General features: G+C 39.2%; 1 protein-coding gene across 1 annotated transcript in view; it reads right to left on the bottom strand.

Moving 5' to 3' along the window:
• The window catches only part of opn8a (opsin 8, group member a), a 48,453-nt gene extending 30,120 nt beyond the window's left edge, over nucleotides 1–18,333 (bottom strand). The window contains exons 1-2 of the mRNA XM_034150810.1: nucleotides 18,261–18,333; nucleotides 3,863–4,156 (exon numbers count right to left, since the gene is read on the bottom strand). Of these exons, the coding sequence (XP_034006701.1) occupies nucleotides 3,863–4,156; nucleotides 18,261–18,333 (367 nt within the window). The remainder of the gene's footprint in view (nucleotides 1–3,862; nucleotides 4,157–18,260) is intronic.
• Between the last annotated feature and the right edge of the window lie 503 nt (nucleotides 18,334–18,836).

Raw genomic sequence — 18,836 nt, 5'->3', positions numbered from 1 at the left:
CGCGACGCAGCCATAACGCGCCCGTAACGCGCCCGCAACGCGCCCACGCCCGTAACGCGCCCGTAACCGTAACGCGCCCGCAGACGGACCCGGTGAAATCTAGGGGTAAGTGCGCCACAGGCTCCACTAGCACCCCCCCCGTCCCCCCCGTCGATGCTCGCGACACAGAGGGCCTCATCATATAACTTTGCGTGGGGCCACAAGTTGGCCAGGGGCGGCCCTGAACGTAAGAACATGTAAAACAACGAGATAGTAGTTTGTACCACTTTGACATGGAATGTTGATATACGCACAGCCGTACAGCCTGCCCAGCACCCACACACGCATACACTCGCACCAGCACTCTCCCACCAAGCCTATAAACATCAGTGTCCGTACACTCTTACCTCCATCCCGCGTATATAGGCACCACCACGCCAACCATCTACCCGTGAGCACGGGTGCGTAATACACACCCACACTCACAAACACACCGCCAGCGCGACAACCACACATGCAGCCCACACATACACACAGGACAAATTATGCTTGGAATGCAAGAGAAAGACCTACCGGTCTACATATGGTCATTGCATAATAAAAGAATGAAATTAATAAATGAAGAAAGAAAAAAACATCAGCAACAACAACAGACCCATTGAATTGGAATATAAAGCAGTCCAAAAACTATAGTCTACGTATACGGCCCGTGGGCCGGGGGTTCCCCACCCTCGGTCTACGCCGCATCCAGGCAGACAGCGTAACTGAAACTTCACGCTTCCCCCCCACCCCCCAAGCCCTTACAATGTTCATATGCCAAACACCTACGAATTATTAAATAAAACCGGAGCTCAAAATGTCTTACCACAATAATTCAGTGTTCTTCAGGGGAGGAGAGGGGTAAATAATCAGCTTACTAAAACACAGTCTGTTGTCCGTGGTAACGCTTATACGTTTATAAAGTTTCTGATGCACTGCATAGCCTTCTTCGGGTCGTCAAAGTGGTGCTTAGCCCCACCGGGTGCAGTGAAAGACAGCACAGCCGGGTATCCGATGCCAAACGGGATCTTAGCCGAGCGAAGTAGCCGTTTACATTCCAAAAAGGAGCGTCGCCGATCTTGCGTTGCCATTAGGCAATAGTTCATGAGAACTCTTTTAGTTCTGATGAACTAAAGCAGATCGCGTTCACACCAAAATGAGTTCCTGGGGGTGGATTAGGCAAATGAAGCCGCTGACGTCACTTCTTCTTCTTCTGCTTTGGGTTTACTGGCAGGCCGCAAACAACTTCACGGCAAGTACAGTAGGTGGCGGTATGCACCTTAAAGTTGCAATCCGCCAAAAAACCGAGAGAAGAATAATAATAAGAAAAACCTCCCGCGTATACTGACACCTGCTGTATATGAGGCGTCTGTTTACCTTCCGACCTCAGACATGAGCTTCGTCTAAGTTATTTAAGCAAACACAAATACAGATCGTCGACCAGTCAAATGCAGTAGCAATGCTGATTCGGAAGCGAAGGCGGTTAAGAAGGATTGACAAAAGGATTGGACGACGACATGCACGCGCTATATGTTGCGTAACCTGTGTGAAATGAATAAACTGTGCCAGGTGTGTCGTATGCACAGTAAATAGGCTCAGCAGTTAACACACCTTTATTATATATCCTCCTGAGAGCAACTGCATCCATCTGCCATGAACCCTACAGAAACCTACGTGTTAGTTTTGGCCCATAGTGGCCTCCATTTGTGTCGTGTAAAATGGGGGAAATCAAAAGTTAGCAAATCCCCATCTCCTCCTCAGAGGACATTCATAAAAACATTTAGTTTTAGGTCAAATAATTATTACACTGCTCTGAAACTCACTACACTAACTCCTAATATGTTCCCTTACTATAATTAATTAAAATATTGAACTCACAACACTGGTAATTACAAACTTAACCATTTCTCTCGTTAATTTGGGTACATTGTTGACCCGTTTTTGTTGGTGATATCTGATATCTGTGGTATGGTTTTGGCGGGAATTAGACGCGATCTGCGTCATTTTCTTTGTTTACATGTTAACCCTTTCTTTCTTTTCTTTTGTAAAGATGTGCAGCGTGGATTCAAGGAGAATATTGTTTTTGTTCTCAGGTATGTTTGTGTTTGTATTTTTGTGTGATTACTTAATAAGATTTTCTTGTTCATTTAATAATTTCTTAATCTATAAATAAGCTAGTATGTATGAATAAATACTAAAGTCACATTGAAGTGAGCGCTGCTGAGGATGTGCAGCGTGGATTCAAGGAGAATATTGTTTTTGTTCTCAGTCCTCAGAATAAATGCCAGAAAACACCCCAGATGCTTCGCTGTCGTTTCCTGAATGATAACAGGTCGTTACACTAGCATGGCTAGCTCGATCTACTGAGCAAATAAAAGTACATCTGAGACGAGTATTGTGCAGATTAAAACAGTGCAGTGCATGTATTTTATTTTACCTTCGTCGTCGTCCCGACATGACTTTGCCAGGTCTGCTAACTTTGCTGAGCCACGGAAACTGCATTCAGTAGAAGCTTCTGAATGCGGCGCTTCGCGTCCTCCGAGTAAATCGCCAGAAGCGCCGACACATCCTCATCACTCCACCGCACCGATGATTTATTTAGTGTTGCCATAATAACTGCTTTCACAAAAGTAATCTACTCGTTGGCGAGCAAATACAATGGCGGCCTTCTAAAAAAATTCTAGAGATTCACGGGGCGTGGTTTGCATTCCGCACAGCCAATCAGACATATGAACTTTTTTCTCCCACGAAAGTCCCTGCTCTCTAGCAGGGACTGAAAACGAGGTAAAAATGGTTCTGATGAACTACTTTAGTTCAGGGGGCTTGGTGTGAACGCAAATATATCGTAGTTCTGATGAACTATTGTGGGAAAAGTATTTGAGAAATCCTGGTCGAAGCTTATTTTATGGGTCTTCCACCTGACATCTCCGATTTCCCTCGCGACGTTTCTCATGTGCTCCTTTTGCTGGAATCTCAGGAAACACACCACGAAAGGTCTCGGTGGAGCCCCGGGCTTGATTGGGGCTAGCGACCTGTGAGAACGCTCCAAATCCAGGCCCCCAGGAAAATCCGTTAGTGTTGTCTTTAGGAAGGATAAAGCATCTTTCTCCTCAGAATGCTCCGGGAATCCATAGATGCTTAGATTCACCCGCCTATCCCTATCCTCGTATTCCACCAGCTTAGCATTCAGCATTTCTACCTCTGAAGCCAGGGCTGGCTGAGAATTGCGGCGCTGGTCTTCTGTGTCTTCCAGCATATCCAGCCGGGCCTCAGAACTGGTCATTCGGGTAAGCATTACCTAGCTTCTCCTCAACAGCAACAACGGCTCTCCGTGTTTCCGATAGTTCTTTCCGAAGGTCAGTAAAGTGCTTTGTTTGGTCCTCAGATAGCTTTTGAAGAAGCCCGAGAATCGCGGTGTTAGTAGGCTCAGTAGCAGCTGAGTCCAACACCGAAATGTCCGGTGAGATATTCGCAGGCTTTGAGCTAGCATTAGCCTTGAGAACCAGGTGTTGTTGAGTTGCATTAACTACGGTTTTTTGAGGTTTTAAAAAATTCTTCATTTTTTTATGTAACAGATGACTATTGGGACTAATAACTCGTGATTGAGATAAAAAGTATCACTGATAGTAAGATATGTAAGCAAAATAAATGGTGATGGCGCCGGAGCCACGAACTTAAGCAGCCATCTTCCTCGACGTCGTCACCGCCCTCTCCGAGTCACATGCTTTTTATGTGTTCACACACCTGGGCTTAAAGCTAATAATAATAATTTTGATTCATGCCAACTGGTTTTCATTAAAAACTGCTCTGGTCTTTGAATTTACCCCTTGGGAAAATACATCACCTGTTTTCGGGGGACTTCCTGCTACCATAAACCTGATCATCCCCATCACAGCCAGAGTCATCATGCTGGTAATGCTGAAGATCATGCCCATCAGGCCGTAGTAGAGGCAGGATCCGTCACCTCCAATCCAGGCATGGTTAAAACACGAATAAATGGACAGAGGATACATGCTGAGGGCCATGCCGATATCTGTCAGAGCCAGGTTCACTGTCAGAAGCTCGGGAGATTTTAGTAGGGCGAAGCGACCGGCTGCTCTTACCAGAACCACCCCGTTCCCAAAGACAGACAGGACAGCTGCAGTGGAGAATAGAACACAGAAAAATGAAAAGTGTCATTTTAGAACAAAAACTTTGATACTTAATCATGCAAGATATGGCCAGAAATGTACACTTAAACATTCAGACATTTTTCATTCATCAGAAGATGAAGAGATACAGCGTTGACATAGATGTCTACATATTATTATTTATCTACTGAAATGAGCATGCTACCCCCTGTCTGTCCTTTCTTGTACTACCACCTGTACCTCTATAGTCGATAGTGAGTCTTTGTAGTGTCTAGTCTGCCCTCAGTCTCACATACGAGTACATACTGTAGAAGTCAAGCTGTCTGATGGATTGTCAATCAAAGATAGTCTTTCTACATTTTGATAGTTTGTGGACAAAAATCCAAAGCGGCAGAATCGTAAAGACAATTCACCGCTGTCTATTCCTTCTTGTCAATCTAACAAACAAACACTAAAAATGACAATATAGCTCCTGGTTAGTGTCATAGTCAACACACAGATGTCCAAAGTGAACTATAGACCAATGCCAAACGTGAAGTGTCATTTTATTAATCGGCTGTCAGATTTCAGAATTTTGCAAATTCTAGCCCTGCTGTTGTTATTTGGTCTTTTTGTTTTATTTTTCCAACTATAACTGTAAGTTTTGATGGAATTAACCAAGAGTTAACAATTATTAATAATAATTTAATTGAACATACATTAAAACAAAATGTCTGTTTTAATTGTACAAATACGGTGTCTTTAAAAGAACACCTTTTTTTTTCACAGGAAGCTAATACGACTACTAACAAACAAGATGAGCTGTGTTAATTTTTAGTGCGGAAGAGACTGATTTATTGGTTAAGCTCACGTTAAGCGTTGAAACAGTCACGTTTCGCCCTTTTCATGTATATTTCACCATGCTTGAGACCATGAATGTGACATAAACAAGGTTATGAATAAAAAAAATTTATTTTCTATCTGTTTGCCTCATTTCACAATATCTTTCTTGTATGTGGACCGGGGCTAATAATAGGTGCCTGTGCTTACTACAGAATGTCATCATGAATATATAATGGAACAACAATGGATAAAAACCATCAAAGAATGAATTGGAACCTATCAATTCAAACACTTTAGTTATTAATTCATTATCATCAGGTATTCATAATAAAAAGTGGATGATCTGATTACTTGCTTCAACAAAATTTAGCTATTCTTATCTTCAATTTTACGCAGGTAACCAAATATGTGACATATTGCAGAATACATGTCTACTCTTTAAGCAAAGTGCTTACAGAGCATAAGAGTCTTAAAATAGAATTGACCATTAATTCAGAATCGCTGCTTAGATAATATTATAATGTCTCCTCCATTAGAAAGATTGGTTGATGTATTCTGGGTTCAGCCTGCTTTATATAACATATTTCCATTACACAAGCTTATCACAATTTGATTGACATCATTTTTTCGATGACATGTTTAATTATCAAGCAGACCTTCTAAATTGTGGAAAGGACTGCAAGGTTTTTGTCCCTAAGTAGTACTAATTGGCTCGACTCTCCCTGAGCTATCTAGACACAAGTGCTCTGCATTCATTCCTTATTAATGAACTTTCCGTCACCATTACAATAAAACCAGGCATCAGGTCAGGAGTTTGTGGTGCAAAAGATAACATTACTATGTGGTTTTGGAGCTGCATCTCCTTCAACCGCAGGATCCTACAGTGCAAAGTAAATGGGGCTGGGGAGATCACTGGTGCCTCACTTCTTTCCTCTTGGACATTTACAATACCAACAAAGCCACTAGCAATTGAGTGTGACCCCATCCATCCCTCACACAGTCTCTAAAAATACTGGAGCCTCCCAGCATGCTCCGCCAGAGCGGGTAAATCCCTTACACATCATCAGGGTGATGAATACTCTCCCCCCTCTGTCTCTAAAAAGGCTTGTTTGTGGCTTGCTCTTCATCCCATCAAACAACATAAAACTTGCATTATTATATATATTTGTATCTCTGTTTGTACTATAATTTATATGTTTTGTTTTTTATTCTATTATTTTTTTAAAACCTCTGTTGTATTTGATTATAATATTTGTGCATAACAACACCGTGGTTGGAGTCATTCTGCATTTTGATGCTCTAAATACCCCATACACATATGGAATATAAACCATAAACAGCTAATGCAATGATAGTCAGTGTATGCATTGGTATTGCATACATGTACATTTTTCTTGATAAATGTTTACAGTGTAGTATGTCCAATCGAGAAGGTTAAATAGGGAAAGTGTATTATGTGTATATGTGCAATTTGACGGACACTATGCATAGGTGCAATAGGGAAAGTGCAATATTTGATTTGTGTATGAATGCAGTAGGGAAGGTGCAATATTTGATTTATGTATAAATACAATAGGGAAAAGTGCAATATTTGATTTATGTATGTGCAATAGGGATATGTGCAATAGGGAAAGTGCTGTACCTGTATGTTTCTTGTCATGTGAAATGTGATCTCTGTTCTGTATCTATGACTGATTGACCTGAATGTTTTATGTTTATTATCTCGATGCCCAAGACAAATTTCTCCTAAGGGAGACAATAAAGCTCTATCTTATCTTATCTTATTGGGACTTTTTTCTACAAATAATGATGTCTTGTGAATCTGTAAGCAAGTCAATATTATTACAAATTGTATTTCAAATGTCATAGTTAAGGTACACACTGTGCTGTACAATAAATCGGAGTAATTGTTGTAAAACCGTTTAATACACCCTTTGTTCCTTATTTCATGAAAAACTCTGACAATAATCCTTCTCTTATCTCTCTGAGGTTGTCTGCTTTTGGGTCCTCACCTGCTGAACATAACATTGCTGGGCTCTGCATCTCTTTTTTAGTTATTCTTTTTGTCAGTTGCTGTGTTGCTCATCCTGCAACAGCAACAACCAACTATGACTTAAAGATACCAACTTTGGTATGCTCAGTCTTCATTTTTCATTTCATTTCAAACCTTTATTTAACCAGATTGGTCCCATTGAGATCATAGATCTCTTTTTCAAGGGAGTCTTCTGCAGGGCACTTACGTACGTACTACTCCAAAACATCTGTTAATTATTACTTTTTATTAATGATTGTCTTCTCTAGGAGTCCCCTGATGTCTGCAGGTTTTGTAAAAAAATGTATGTCAACAAACTAAAGCAAAATGCTTCTGCAGAATGTGATCTAAAAAAAGAGAAACAACTGATTGTTGGGAAGCTGTGTTTGCAGAGGTCTCCTTGTGCGGATGCTTGTGGGTCTCTTTATACAAAAATCACTCATTTATTTGCCTTCAACCATTGTTCAATGATGAAATTACAAATAATGCGGTGGATTGTCTCCAAAGGACTGTCTGCTTAAACTCATCTGTTGCTTCAGGCAGGAAATCATCTGTTGCGGTTGTGTGAAACAACACTTCTTAGAGCAAAGAGAGCCAGGAATGAACATCAATCACAAACAACCACTGTTTTCTTATGTGCCTCCAGTTCGGGATCAAGTCTGCTTATTTAGACAACCCTTAAAGTCGTATTAATTGATTTTTCTGGGGCACAATGGGTGGGCGGAGATCACAACAGTTGACTGACTGGCCACACAGCCAGATGACTTTTGTATTTGGCAAACACATGTGCAACCAGAAGATTGGAAGCTACATTAGCATTCACTGTGTGTTGAAATTGTCTTTATGTATATCTGTTTATATTATCTGTTTTATTCTTCGCTAAATTATCTGGGTTTTAACCTGTTGAGCCCAGAGCCTGTTTTTCAGGCCTCAGGCTCGAAAATGACATTCCCAGAACAATTGACTATAACTTCACTTCTAAAAGGGGTAAATTAATAATCTTTTTTCTCAAAGCAATGATAAACCTGTGAGTTGGATGTAGAAGAGTCAGAATCAATATAGATTTTTTTTATTTTAAAGTAAATTCAGATTGAACATAGTAAAGAAATTTAAATGATAGTGTCCGTCCAAAAGAAAAACATTACTTATAGTGAAAACCACCCTTGAATGATGGGATAGTAGACTAAAAGCTTTAGGAATCCAAACTATAACATATAATAAGTACCCTGTATCAAGATTGATGCAAAACAAGTGACATTTGACCTTTGTAGAGAGATTTAGAAAAAGAAACCCACTTCTGGGGTCATTTGGGTGCATTTTCCATATCTCTGGCCCCCCTTGGTCGATTTTGATGATTGACACCTCTTTTGAACTGTTAGAGCCAATAGAATCGAGGGGAAGTTCCTAAAATCCATCTAAACATTACCCATTGGTGAATGAGTGATGCGTAGCCAGAATGCCCAAAACCGGAAGCTGTCATATACTCTCGTAGCAGCTAATATGAAATCTCCGTTATTGACATAAATATGAAGATGGATTATCAGTAATCATTTCAAAGTGACACAGACACATTGGATTAACCTATGGATTAACCTTCAGCAGCGTTTTTATCGTTTTAATGCCATTGAACACAACCTTTGATCAGAACAACCACATTGGTAAGTATTTCTCCCGTGTTTGCTCCGTAATGCTACGTTGTGTGATGTCTGTGTTTGTTTCCCATGTCACGATGTTCTGATCGTTCAGTGATGATACTTATATGTCTGGAATCTGTGGAATCTCAGCTTGCTAATCGATATCTTGTTTGTGCAGATCCAATAAGTAATAAGGGTATTTTATCTTGAGTTCTCTGGTAATTGCGTTAGCATTTTTTCACTCAGGGCTAATTCAGAGCCTTTGTTATTACCCTTTTGTTTCGTTTTGCTAAAAATTGTTAACATTGTCTGAAAGCTGAGTTTCTTCCCGTTAAGTGAGTATGACACATTCATAGTTTATTAAATGTTAAGAAGCCCTCAGACGCTGTTTCTTGCAAGATGTTGCGTTTTGCCTGGTTGCAAGCCACTGGAAAAAGACTAAAACAAAGTGTGGACTATTGATACTGCAAGGAGACGTATTATGTGAAGAGAAATTGAAGATGTTGTTTAATTGCTGATATGTTTATGATTCACGTCACGTATTCAGTTTCGGTGGCATTTCTTCCAGTTTGTCCAAAGGTTTTCTAATCAGGGCTCTATAAATAGAGAACTATGGCAGATGTGTAATATTTAATGCAGCCGAACCGTGTATTACAATGTCGTTATGTGATGACTTTCAAAGAGAAAAGCAAGCAAACTCGGAACGAAGTATTCTTTTTAAAAATGTTTTTGGATTTCATATCGCATAAACACCATATCCCAACGTGCATTGCGGCTAAAACATCCAATCACCGAGCTTCAACGATAGCTGAGGATTATGGGTAGATGTTTTCGCCAATCTGAAAAAAGAAATGTGTCTCTCAGAATCGAAAGGGAAAAACCTATGGGAAAAACACAAAAGCATTGTACACAATTTAAACCAATTAATGTTGTGTAATTAACAAGGATAAACTGATGTTTTTTAGTGGATGAGTACTGCAGATATCACTCTAAAATCATTTGACAGTGAGGGGAATACGGTTTTACTATGAAGACTTCGAGACCAGAAATACTGTTTTCACCCCGTGAGGGTTGACGCTAACTTTACATGGACGCTGCCGTCAATAGAAATGAATAGGCGGAGAGACGTACTATATACACGTTCTCCTGGCGAGACCTCAAATAATCTTCGTAATATCTATCAAACTATAGATCCTACACATCCACTGGACGATTATAATAGTACAATATACACTTCTCGCTAGAAATCTAATCAAAAAGCATTTTAATGGCCAAACTATCCTACAATTTAGGATTTTCCAGAGAGGGTGATTTGTGAATAACGACCCTCCGGAGCGTTTGCAGTCAACGGGAGCATCAGCCCATATGCCGCAAATTGTTGTTTCTTACACGACCACTAGAGGTGCTAAACTTTAAAACGTGACTATAGGTCGTAATAAGCTGTTGAACAATCGATCTATTTGGTCGTATGAGTTGGAGGACTTGTTGCTTTTAACATGTGCATTCTGGGTGCAGGGGTTTGATAATTGAGTGTGGTATTTCAATGGCAGTGTTTAGCAAACAACACACAGGCTGTCGGTTTTGAATAACGTGTCTAGTGTAAATAAGAGTGTGTAGTCATTTGCAAAAAGTGTATTTTGGAATATCAAACTTAGTGTAAAGCAGACAATGTGCTTATGATTTAGCATATCTGTTCAATAGATGAAAGGCAACTTGAGTTTGTGGTTTCAATAATTGTGCCAAAAGCACCAGTTTATGTCTTGGCAATTGCACAAAGCTGTAATAGGCCACAAATAATCACATTGTTCTCATTTAAAAAAATTCTCTGATAATTCATATTGAATATAATCTATCGTTGCAGCTTTAACCACACTATTTAAAATGTTGTTCTCCTCCATCTTTTATTTTAGTTCATATCATAACCCTATTAACCAACCTGCACCATATGTTTGTTCCTGTTAAATCCTTCGGACAGATTCTACTTTACCTCACAAGAGTATGAACTATATGTTATTATGTTTTTGTGTTAAATAAAGCCATTTTGAAAAATTAATTGCACTGAATGTTGTTAAATGTTACAAAATCAGATTTTGAGTCTGTTACAAATATGATCATTGCTTTATTTCACAAACAAAATAACAAAACATATACAGACCTTTTTTTTAATTAGGTTTTCTCGTTATCCGTTTTTTTATTTAGACAACAAAAACGTGAAAAAGGCTTTGGTTTCCCGTTTTTTTCGTTTTAAATCAAAAACGAAAAAAGGCTGGTATTCTCGTTTTTTGGCTTTTGGTTCAAACGAAAAATCAAACTGACAAAAAATACACGGACCTGAACAGCATGTGGCTTTTATCTTATATGACAGGTCCTGTGTCTGTATGACCTGTGTATGTATGACTAACGTTATTGTAACACCTCACCACCTGTAGGGATTTTAATCTACTGTATACAAGTGGTGGTTTTTCACAGCTGGTGGCGCGTGAAGTTATTAACGGGGAGCGAACAGCTACTGAGTCTTTAACGAGGATATTTCATGATGTAATTTCTTCACATTTTTAATCCAGTCACTTCAGACTGACTAAAACCAGAGCAATGTACCAAAGTTTAAAAGAGCTTTGATTTTGGATCTCTTTGACTTTACCCAGACAGTATGTTTTGAGTTTCTTGATTCATATAAAACATGGATGGACATTTGAGGTAAATCCATTTGCTGAGTGAACTTAAAGGGCCCATGTAAAATCACCAGGAGTATACGGTCTATGACTATTTCGTGTGTGAATGCAGACATTATCCAGCTATGAGGAACATGTATGTAAGGCGATCTGCTAATATTGGAGTTGATATATGGAAACGCTAGCAACTTAGTTAGCACAGTTAGCACTGGCTTAGCAGTCCGAAACATGTTTACACATTTAAACAGTCGTGGTAGATACCTTGTTTGATAAATACACAAATAACAATGCAAACTTACAGGTTGTGTACCCGAATCTTCCCCTGCTCCAAACGGTCCAAACAAGCTGTGCATATCCGGCCTCAAACTGGGCAATGTTTTGGAAGCTTTCGTCTGTGAAATGCCGGTTCTTCGAACCTCTGGAGGAACAGTGTTGAAAAGAAATTTCAACCACTGACTTCGTCGTGGTTCTTCCGTCGGTAGGACAAACAGCTCAGATTTCTCCTCACATTTCAGGAAACAGGTCCTTGGCAGTGGCATGACTGGATCGATTGTGAACTGAACCAGAGCTTCCAACAGTAAATGTTAGGCTGGCAGAGGGTGCGGCCAGCGCCGCTGGGTGTGGCCATAGCTCTTCGGGATTGGTCCATTTCGTTCCGGGTACCGCATGACATCAGGCCGTACCCGGAACTAAATGGAAGACTCAAATGGGCAGTGACGTATCTCCAACGAGGCGTTTTGGGGAGGTATTTTCTGTGTTAGAGTTTTACTCGCTACAGGGTGTACTTTGAGGGTTTTGACTCTGCACACCGTTTACATGCATAAAAACCTTCATAACACACAAGGGGACGGGTAATAACCGGAAAAGCATGACATGGGAGCTTTAAGTCCCTAGTGACAGTTGATCCCTATCTTACCCTAGATCTCCCAACAATGGCCTGTGGACTGATGCTCTACCTGGAAACTGGATTATCTATTGTGGTTTACTTCATGACATCAACACCAAGACAGATGGCATCCCAGCTGACCAAGTCCAGGTACGTGAGTCAGACATGTGCGGGCAATGCAAAGGGACACCAGCAGGTGAGAAGGTCATGGAACTGTCCGTATAGGAGGTAAACATAACACACTCCCACATTTACAGACAAACACTGTTCCATGTGAGGGCACAAAGAGATTTAGGAGCACTTGAATCAGTCCCTCATTCCTTACATTCGATATCACCAAAGCAGTAGATGGTGTCCAGTTTGGATTGTGTATGACAAACAAAGAGTATGGCTACAACTGACCAATATATTGATTATCGATTATTTTTAAATAATTGATTTCTCTAGATTTAATTGTTTGGTCTTTAACTTTTTAGAAAATAGTGAGAAACATCCATCACAGTTTCTCAAAGTAAAAGACGATTTCTTTAAATGTCATTTGATTGTCAGTCCACAACAAAATATTTGAACTTCTAATTACAAATGGATATTAAACTGAGAACAGATGCTGCGAACACCACATTGTCTGCAATTTTTTTGAAAAGAAAATTACTTATTCAATTGTCAAAATGCATGTGTTACAGTCCAAATTGTAAAGATTGGTATCTGTACAGCAACGCACAGCATTTTTTTTCAGTGAAACTTTCATACACAGCAACACAACAGGTGCAACCGTGGTTAACTCTCCTCTGTCTTGCGACACTCCACTTCTGAGCTCCGTGTGTGTAGGAGGAGGGGCTGCGCACCCCACCTGCCAAAACACCCACCATACAAAGTGAAATGCAAAATGATAATCTTATTAGTTGTTTTACCTCATTAAGGTGCACTTCTTTAATTACATCTCTGTGAGAGTGTCCGGTGTTTTGCTTTCACGTATGGTGCGGGGTTACACCGCGTAAATGTATTTCAGGTTAATTAGCCTGCAGCGAAGCAACTCTCATTGAAGGACCCTTTTAAAGGGAAAGACAATTGCCTTCAAGTTAATACAAAAATCACACAAAGGGTTTGTTCTTTAGCATGAAAATAAATTAAATCAAAACAATAGGGAAAAGCTTGGATGCAGGACATGTTTTCTTTAATGCAATGCAGAGCTATTTAATAGGTAAGCATTTATTTTAAAAACTTTAATTTACTTCAAGTGTGCGCTATGCAGCTGTTTTTTAAGAAAATAAAAGATGGGATGCAGTATTTACTGTTGCTTAATGTCAAATGAGTCAGATAGAGATCAGGGGCTAAAGATCTTGACTCGTTGGTGTCAAAAATCAATAATGTAATTTGCTCAGAAGAGAGAATGTCCACTCAAATACCATGTTTAATATCCTGTGTCGACATTTATTGTTAATGTTATAGCAGAATGTTTATTACAGCGTATTTCTGGTATATTCATTAATGTCACATGGTATTAAGCTACAGTATAGTGGACAGTGTGTTGTTCATTTGGTTTGCCGGAAGGAGGCCCATCTATAGGCAATCAGCTGAAACTCTTCACCAGCAGCAGTTGTATACATTGGCATGTGTGGTAGCTGCTAAATAAGGTCATGAAATCTGGGATCATGTAGACCTCAGAGGATGCAACATATATGACTGTATAAGGTTGGAACATCTCTGCCACGTATGCTGTTTCAAGTGTATGTTCGTGTGTGTTTTACATGTATAAAACACATGAGATCTTTCTGTTCTGGGGGGGCAGTTCCGCGATTACTGATCAGCTATATCTGTGTTTGTGTTTTATTGATTCCTCTCTGTTTCATTCTTTCCTGTTGTGTGCGTGTTGGATCACCACAACATGTTGGAGGTTCTACCGAGATGCCGATGCTGGAGGTTGCTGTGTTCCTTCTCTGGGGGTCTCAACTCCCTTGGCCAGGCAGCCCTGAGACGGCTGTGGTAAATCTCAAGGAATTGAGAAACCAGACTTGAGACTTCCACAGAAGAAATACTGACTCACAGTAAGCAAAACGTATTTGGAATGAAATTGACTTTTGAAGTTGAATTTTTTTTTTTTGGACTTTGATAGAAATGGATCATGGTGGAGAAGGAATACCTTTTTGGTTTCAAATTTAAGAAGATTTTAAAGATGATGCTTATGTTATTTTCCTGACTAGAATTTAAAAGCAGGACGTCAACTAGACAAAAGAGATTTTACAATGTAGTTGTACTACTTTTAATGAAGTAAAGAATCTGGGTAAACTACCACCATTAGTTTGTTTTAACATTCACATGTTTCAGCATTCCTGACCATATAGACACTCAGCCATTTCATGTTATAACCCGTTGGGGGAGAGATTTAAATTGAGTTTTTCTCTAGTAGCTGATTTGCTGTGATTACAGCAGCACTGGATAGTTATGCGCCACCTTTGGGTTTTACTCTGAATCAGTGTGTTGGTGAAATGTTGCTCACTACAGAAACAGAAGAAGTGTGCAAAGAACGCATCTCTGAGGAGGTTTTGACATTTTGCTTGTGCCTCGTTGTCAAGGCAACAGTGGTGTGAAGAGGAACTGCAGTTTTGGGGGATTTCTACTGTGCAGAGGACAACATGTACCTGCTGATTGTACCACATTGATCCAAGAGTTTCCTTCCCTCCAGATGCCAGAGAGAGTTTCCTTGAGCCCACTGACCAGGGCCGTTTCTAGCTTTTTGGGGACCCTGCCACTGACTACAGCTGCAGAGGACAACGAATCACTGACTGTTCTCATTATGACAAGATCTTGAGACAGGCTTGTCTCAGACTGTTCAGGCTCTGAAGAAATTATGCAATGATTCTACAGCATAACTGTGCAAGAGTTTTTCCAGAAGGTGGTGCAGAACATTATGTTTCGTGTTTAAGAACAGAGGCTGCTTGTTTAACGATGGTCTAGAATACTGAAAAGATGAATACTATTAATATCCTTTATTTTGCATACAAGAAATCTGATTATTATGTCACACATAATAATCTTGACATATAAACTAGCTATGGGTAAAACGTGTGGTCGTTATACCATTGTTATCATGAACTAAACATAAATAGGGAAATAGTATCTGGTTAAAGATGAACTGATTTGATATCCTAAAGGGTTAGTTATATTGTGAATACTTCACAAAGTATTTACTAATGTATTTTGAAGAACAAATAACAAGAACACAAGTCCAATTTTGTTTTGCTTTTAGATTAAATTGTCCATTACCAAAACTGTTCACGTTAGGTCTAGATTTAGACTTTGATAGTAAAGGAGTATTTAGGCTTATTTTTATATCTGACATTTTTTAAATATGTTGGCTATTCACTAGATAGATTTATTGAGAACATTTCTGAAGATTAAATATTTGTTCCATTTCTAATATTCCTATTTAAAACTTAATTTTAGAGTAACGAAGGCTGATGCTGAACTTGGAAAAATGTGTTAGTGGTCTGCATGTCGTAAACAAAGAGGCTTTGTTTGTTCAATCACCAGTTAAATCTGATACAGTAATAATTATCTACTTCAGTACCTGGTACTGTAATATGGTTTGGTATGATTGATTGGCTAAACACTTAGTTTAACAGCCTGATGTAACATTATGAGATATGTTCACTTCTAAGGGTAAACTAATTAATGAAAAGGACTATTATTATTATTATTATTAATAATTAATTTAAATAATTAATTAAAAAGGCCGATGTCCGCAGGATCACTTAAGAATGCCTTGCATGAACATTTGTCAGGCTTTGTGTTTCCTAGGGGCAGTACATTAATGAAGTTTATTGATAATTTGTTTGTTTAACATCTGGAGACAATTGTGCTGCGAACACGGGAAAAACTTTGTTGCATTGTTTGACATCAACAAAATGATGTCACTAGTAAACTCCAGCTGGTAGAATATCAAAGTGCACTACTGTAGGACATGAGATCTCGAGACTGACTTAGACTTTGCAAAGACTGAATGAATGTGAATTGATTTGTCAATTCCTGACTGTTACAGTAACACTGACCCACTGACAAAGTGATTTTATTTTGGGATGCACCCAATGCTTTTGGCAATGTTTTTCTGACTATGCAATATTAGTTGAACCATTGTGAGACATGACGCATGAACTTTGTATGACTCTGCATGATCCCTGCATGGCTTAATGACTATGTAGCTTGATTTTTAACATTGCTGATTCTTTTTGACAGGAGAAGGTTTTTTTCCTTTGTTTTAGGTGTTCTTGATGATGAGTCATAGGACTTTGAAATAACATTGTGTGTGAAGAGGGGTACTCTGAAGTATCTTACTTGGGGAAACATGGTCTCTATGGTTTGGAGGACAATGTTTCCAGGAGGGGTATAATGGGTTTATTGTTCAATTTAGTAATTTAATTTTAAGATGTATTTGATCATATTTTGTTTCCATCCCAGGTGAAATCTTTCATTATTTCTTCTGTGACACATTGGTTTCAGATGTCTTTTAAATTCTTGTCACGTGAATCTTTTAACCCTCACTTGATCCAGAGGGCAAATGAAACAACTTTTCGCCTAAAAAACTTTTTCCCACATGGTCAAGCTCCTGATTGGGTTCTGCTAAAGACAGGTATGATTAAATGTATTGTTCAAAGTTGGGATCTGATTGGTTTCAGCACCATGGCTGAACAATGTTGCAGGAGATGTTTGTTGTGTGTTTAGGAAATTGTGGGTAAGTAAAAACACAACACAAACAACATCTCATGGTTTCAAGAAGTTTACAAATTATAGATAAGACTCTAAGACCTAGTGGTCGACTGTAGGCTGTTAACCCAGAATGCAAGTGCTATTTTCTACCCAGGTCAAAGCTGTCTTTTCCCTTGCAATCTTGAGGAGGGAAGATGGATGAGGCAGACTGGAGTGTCAACGAAGGCAGCTGGATGACTTCCAGCTATTCTTCCACTGCTATTGTCTTATGGGTTTGGGTCAACACGAAGAATAAAACCCAAAACTTCTGAGATGATTTACAGCATAGTATATTAGTAATCTCAACACTCCAGAGAACATATATATATAATATATATATATTCATTAATGTCACATGGTATTAAGCTACAGTATAGTGGACGGTGTGTCTATGGGCAATCAGCTGAAACTCTTCACCAGCAGCAGTTGTATACTGTGGATGCATGTTGCATGTGTGGTAGCTGCTAAATAAGGTCATGAAATCTGGGATCATGTAGAACTCAGAGGATGCAACATATACACTGTATGACTGTATAAGGTTGGAACATCTCTGCCACGTATGCTGTTTCAAGTGTATGTTCGTGTGTGTTTTACATGTATAAAACACATGAGATCTTTCTGTTCTGGGGGGGCAGTTCCGCGATTGGCTGCTGTGGCAGCAGGTGATGTACTCCCCATTATTGTTTGTTTGTTGCAACAACTAAATAATAATTACTGATCAGCTATATCTGTGTTTGTGTTTTATTGATTCCTCTCTGTTTCATTCTTTCCTGTTGTGTTATGCTGGATCGCCACAACATTAATATTGACATTTTTGTTTTAGCTGACTGGTTTTCTATTTATTTATTTTATTTTATTTCTTTATATATATATATATATTTGTTATTGTATTCTTATTCTGTCTCTGTGGGATTTTGTTTGCCCTGGTGTTAAGCAGTATTTACATTGCTACTCTACCTATTTTTCTATAAAGTGAAGATTTGTTTACCTACTTTTGATACATGCTCTGATAGAATAACTGTATGCTGTTGAAAAAACCCAATAAACAAAGTAAAAAAAAACAAAAAAACATCCTGTATCAACACAGTCATGCCCCGCTGTTTCCTTATCCATCTCAAAGTTACAGGAATGAGAATTAAAGCAAACAAATCTACATTTAAAGTCTTAAGTGCTTCTCTCTCACAAGTCATTCATGGGTTTAAGCTTAATCCCCACTGACATTTGAAAGAGAAGCCTCAAAATAATTATTTGCGAGCTCAAGTTATTAATTATATTAGACAAGTCGCTATTGATATAGAAAAGGAAATTACGTATTGTACTCACCAACTATCACCAGGTAAATCCCTGCCCAGAAATCAACTGTCGGGGATAGTTTGGACAAGTATTTCTCATCCATGTTTGTCCAGTCAGCGGTAAAAACACACAGTGAAATAACATCCAGTAGAGAAAAAAAAAACCCACCTTTTAACAGTTTTTCCAGCTCCCTTTTGTACCTGCACTGAATTTTTGAAAGACTGAGCTATTTCTGTGCTCTCTCTTCTGACAGCCCTCATATTAATTCAGTGCGATGCAGCATCTGACTCCTATTATACATGGATTAACCTGCCACATGGACAATTGACTACACAGTATGGTACACAGTGTCACACGTAATCTCCTCCACCCTGACACATGTATGCCCCCCCCCACCACACACACACACACACACACACACACACACACACACACACACACACACACACACACACACACACACACACACACACACACACACACACACACACACACACACACACACACACACACACACACACACACACTTCAACAATCGTTTCAAGTCACATTTTGCTCATCCCTTAAAAACACACTTGCACACCCAGGCATGCATATTTATACACA

This window comes from Trematomus bernacchii, unplaced genomic scaffold, assembly GCF_902827165.1.
Source record: "Trematomus bernacchii unplaced genomic scaffold, fTreBer1.1, whole genome shotgun sequence".
NCBI lineage: Eukaryota > Metazoa > Chordata > Actinopteri > Perciformes > Nototheniidae > Trematomus > Trematomus bernacchii.
The sequence above is the reverse complement of the archived record's forward strand: the minus strand, read 5'-3'. Positions and strand labels throughout refer to the sequence as shown.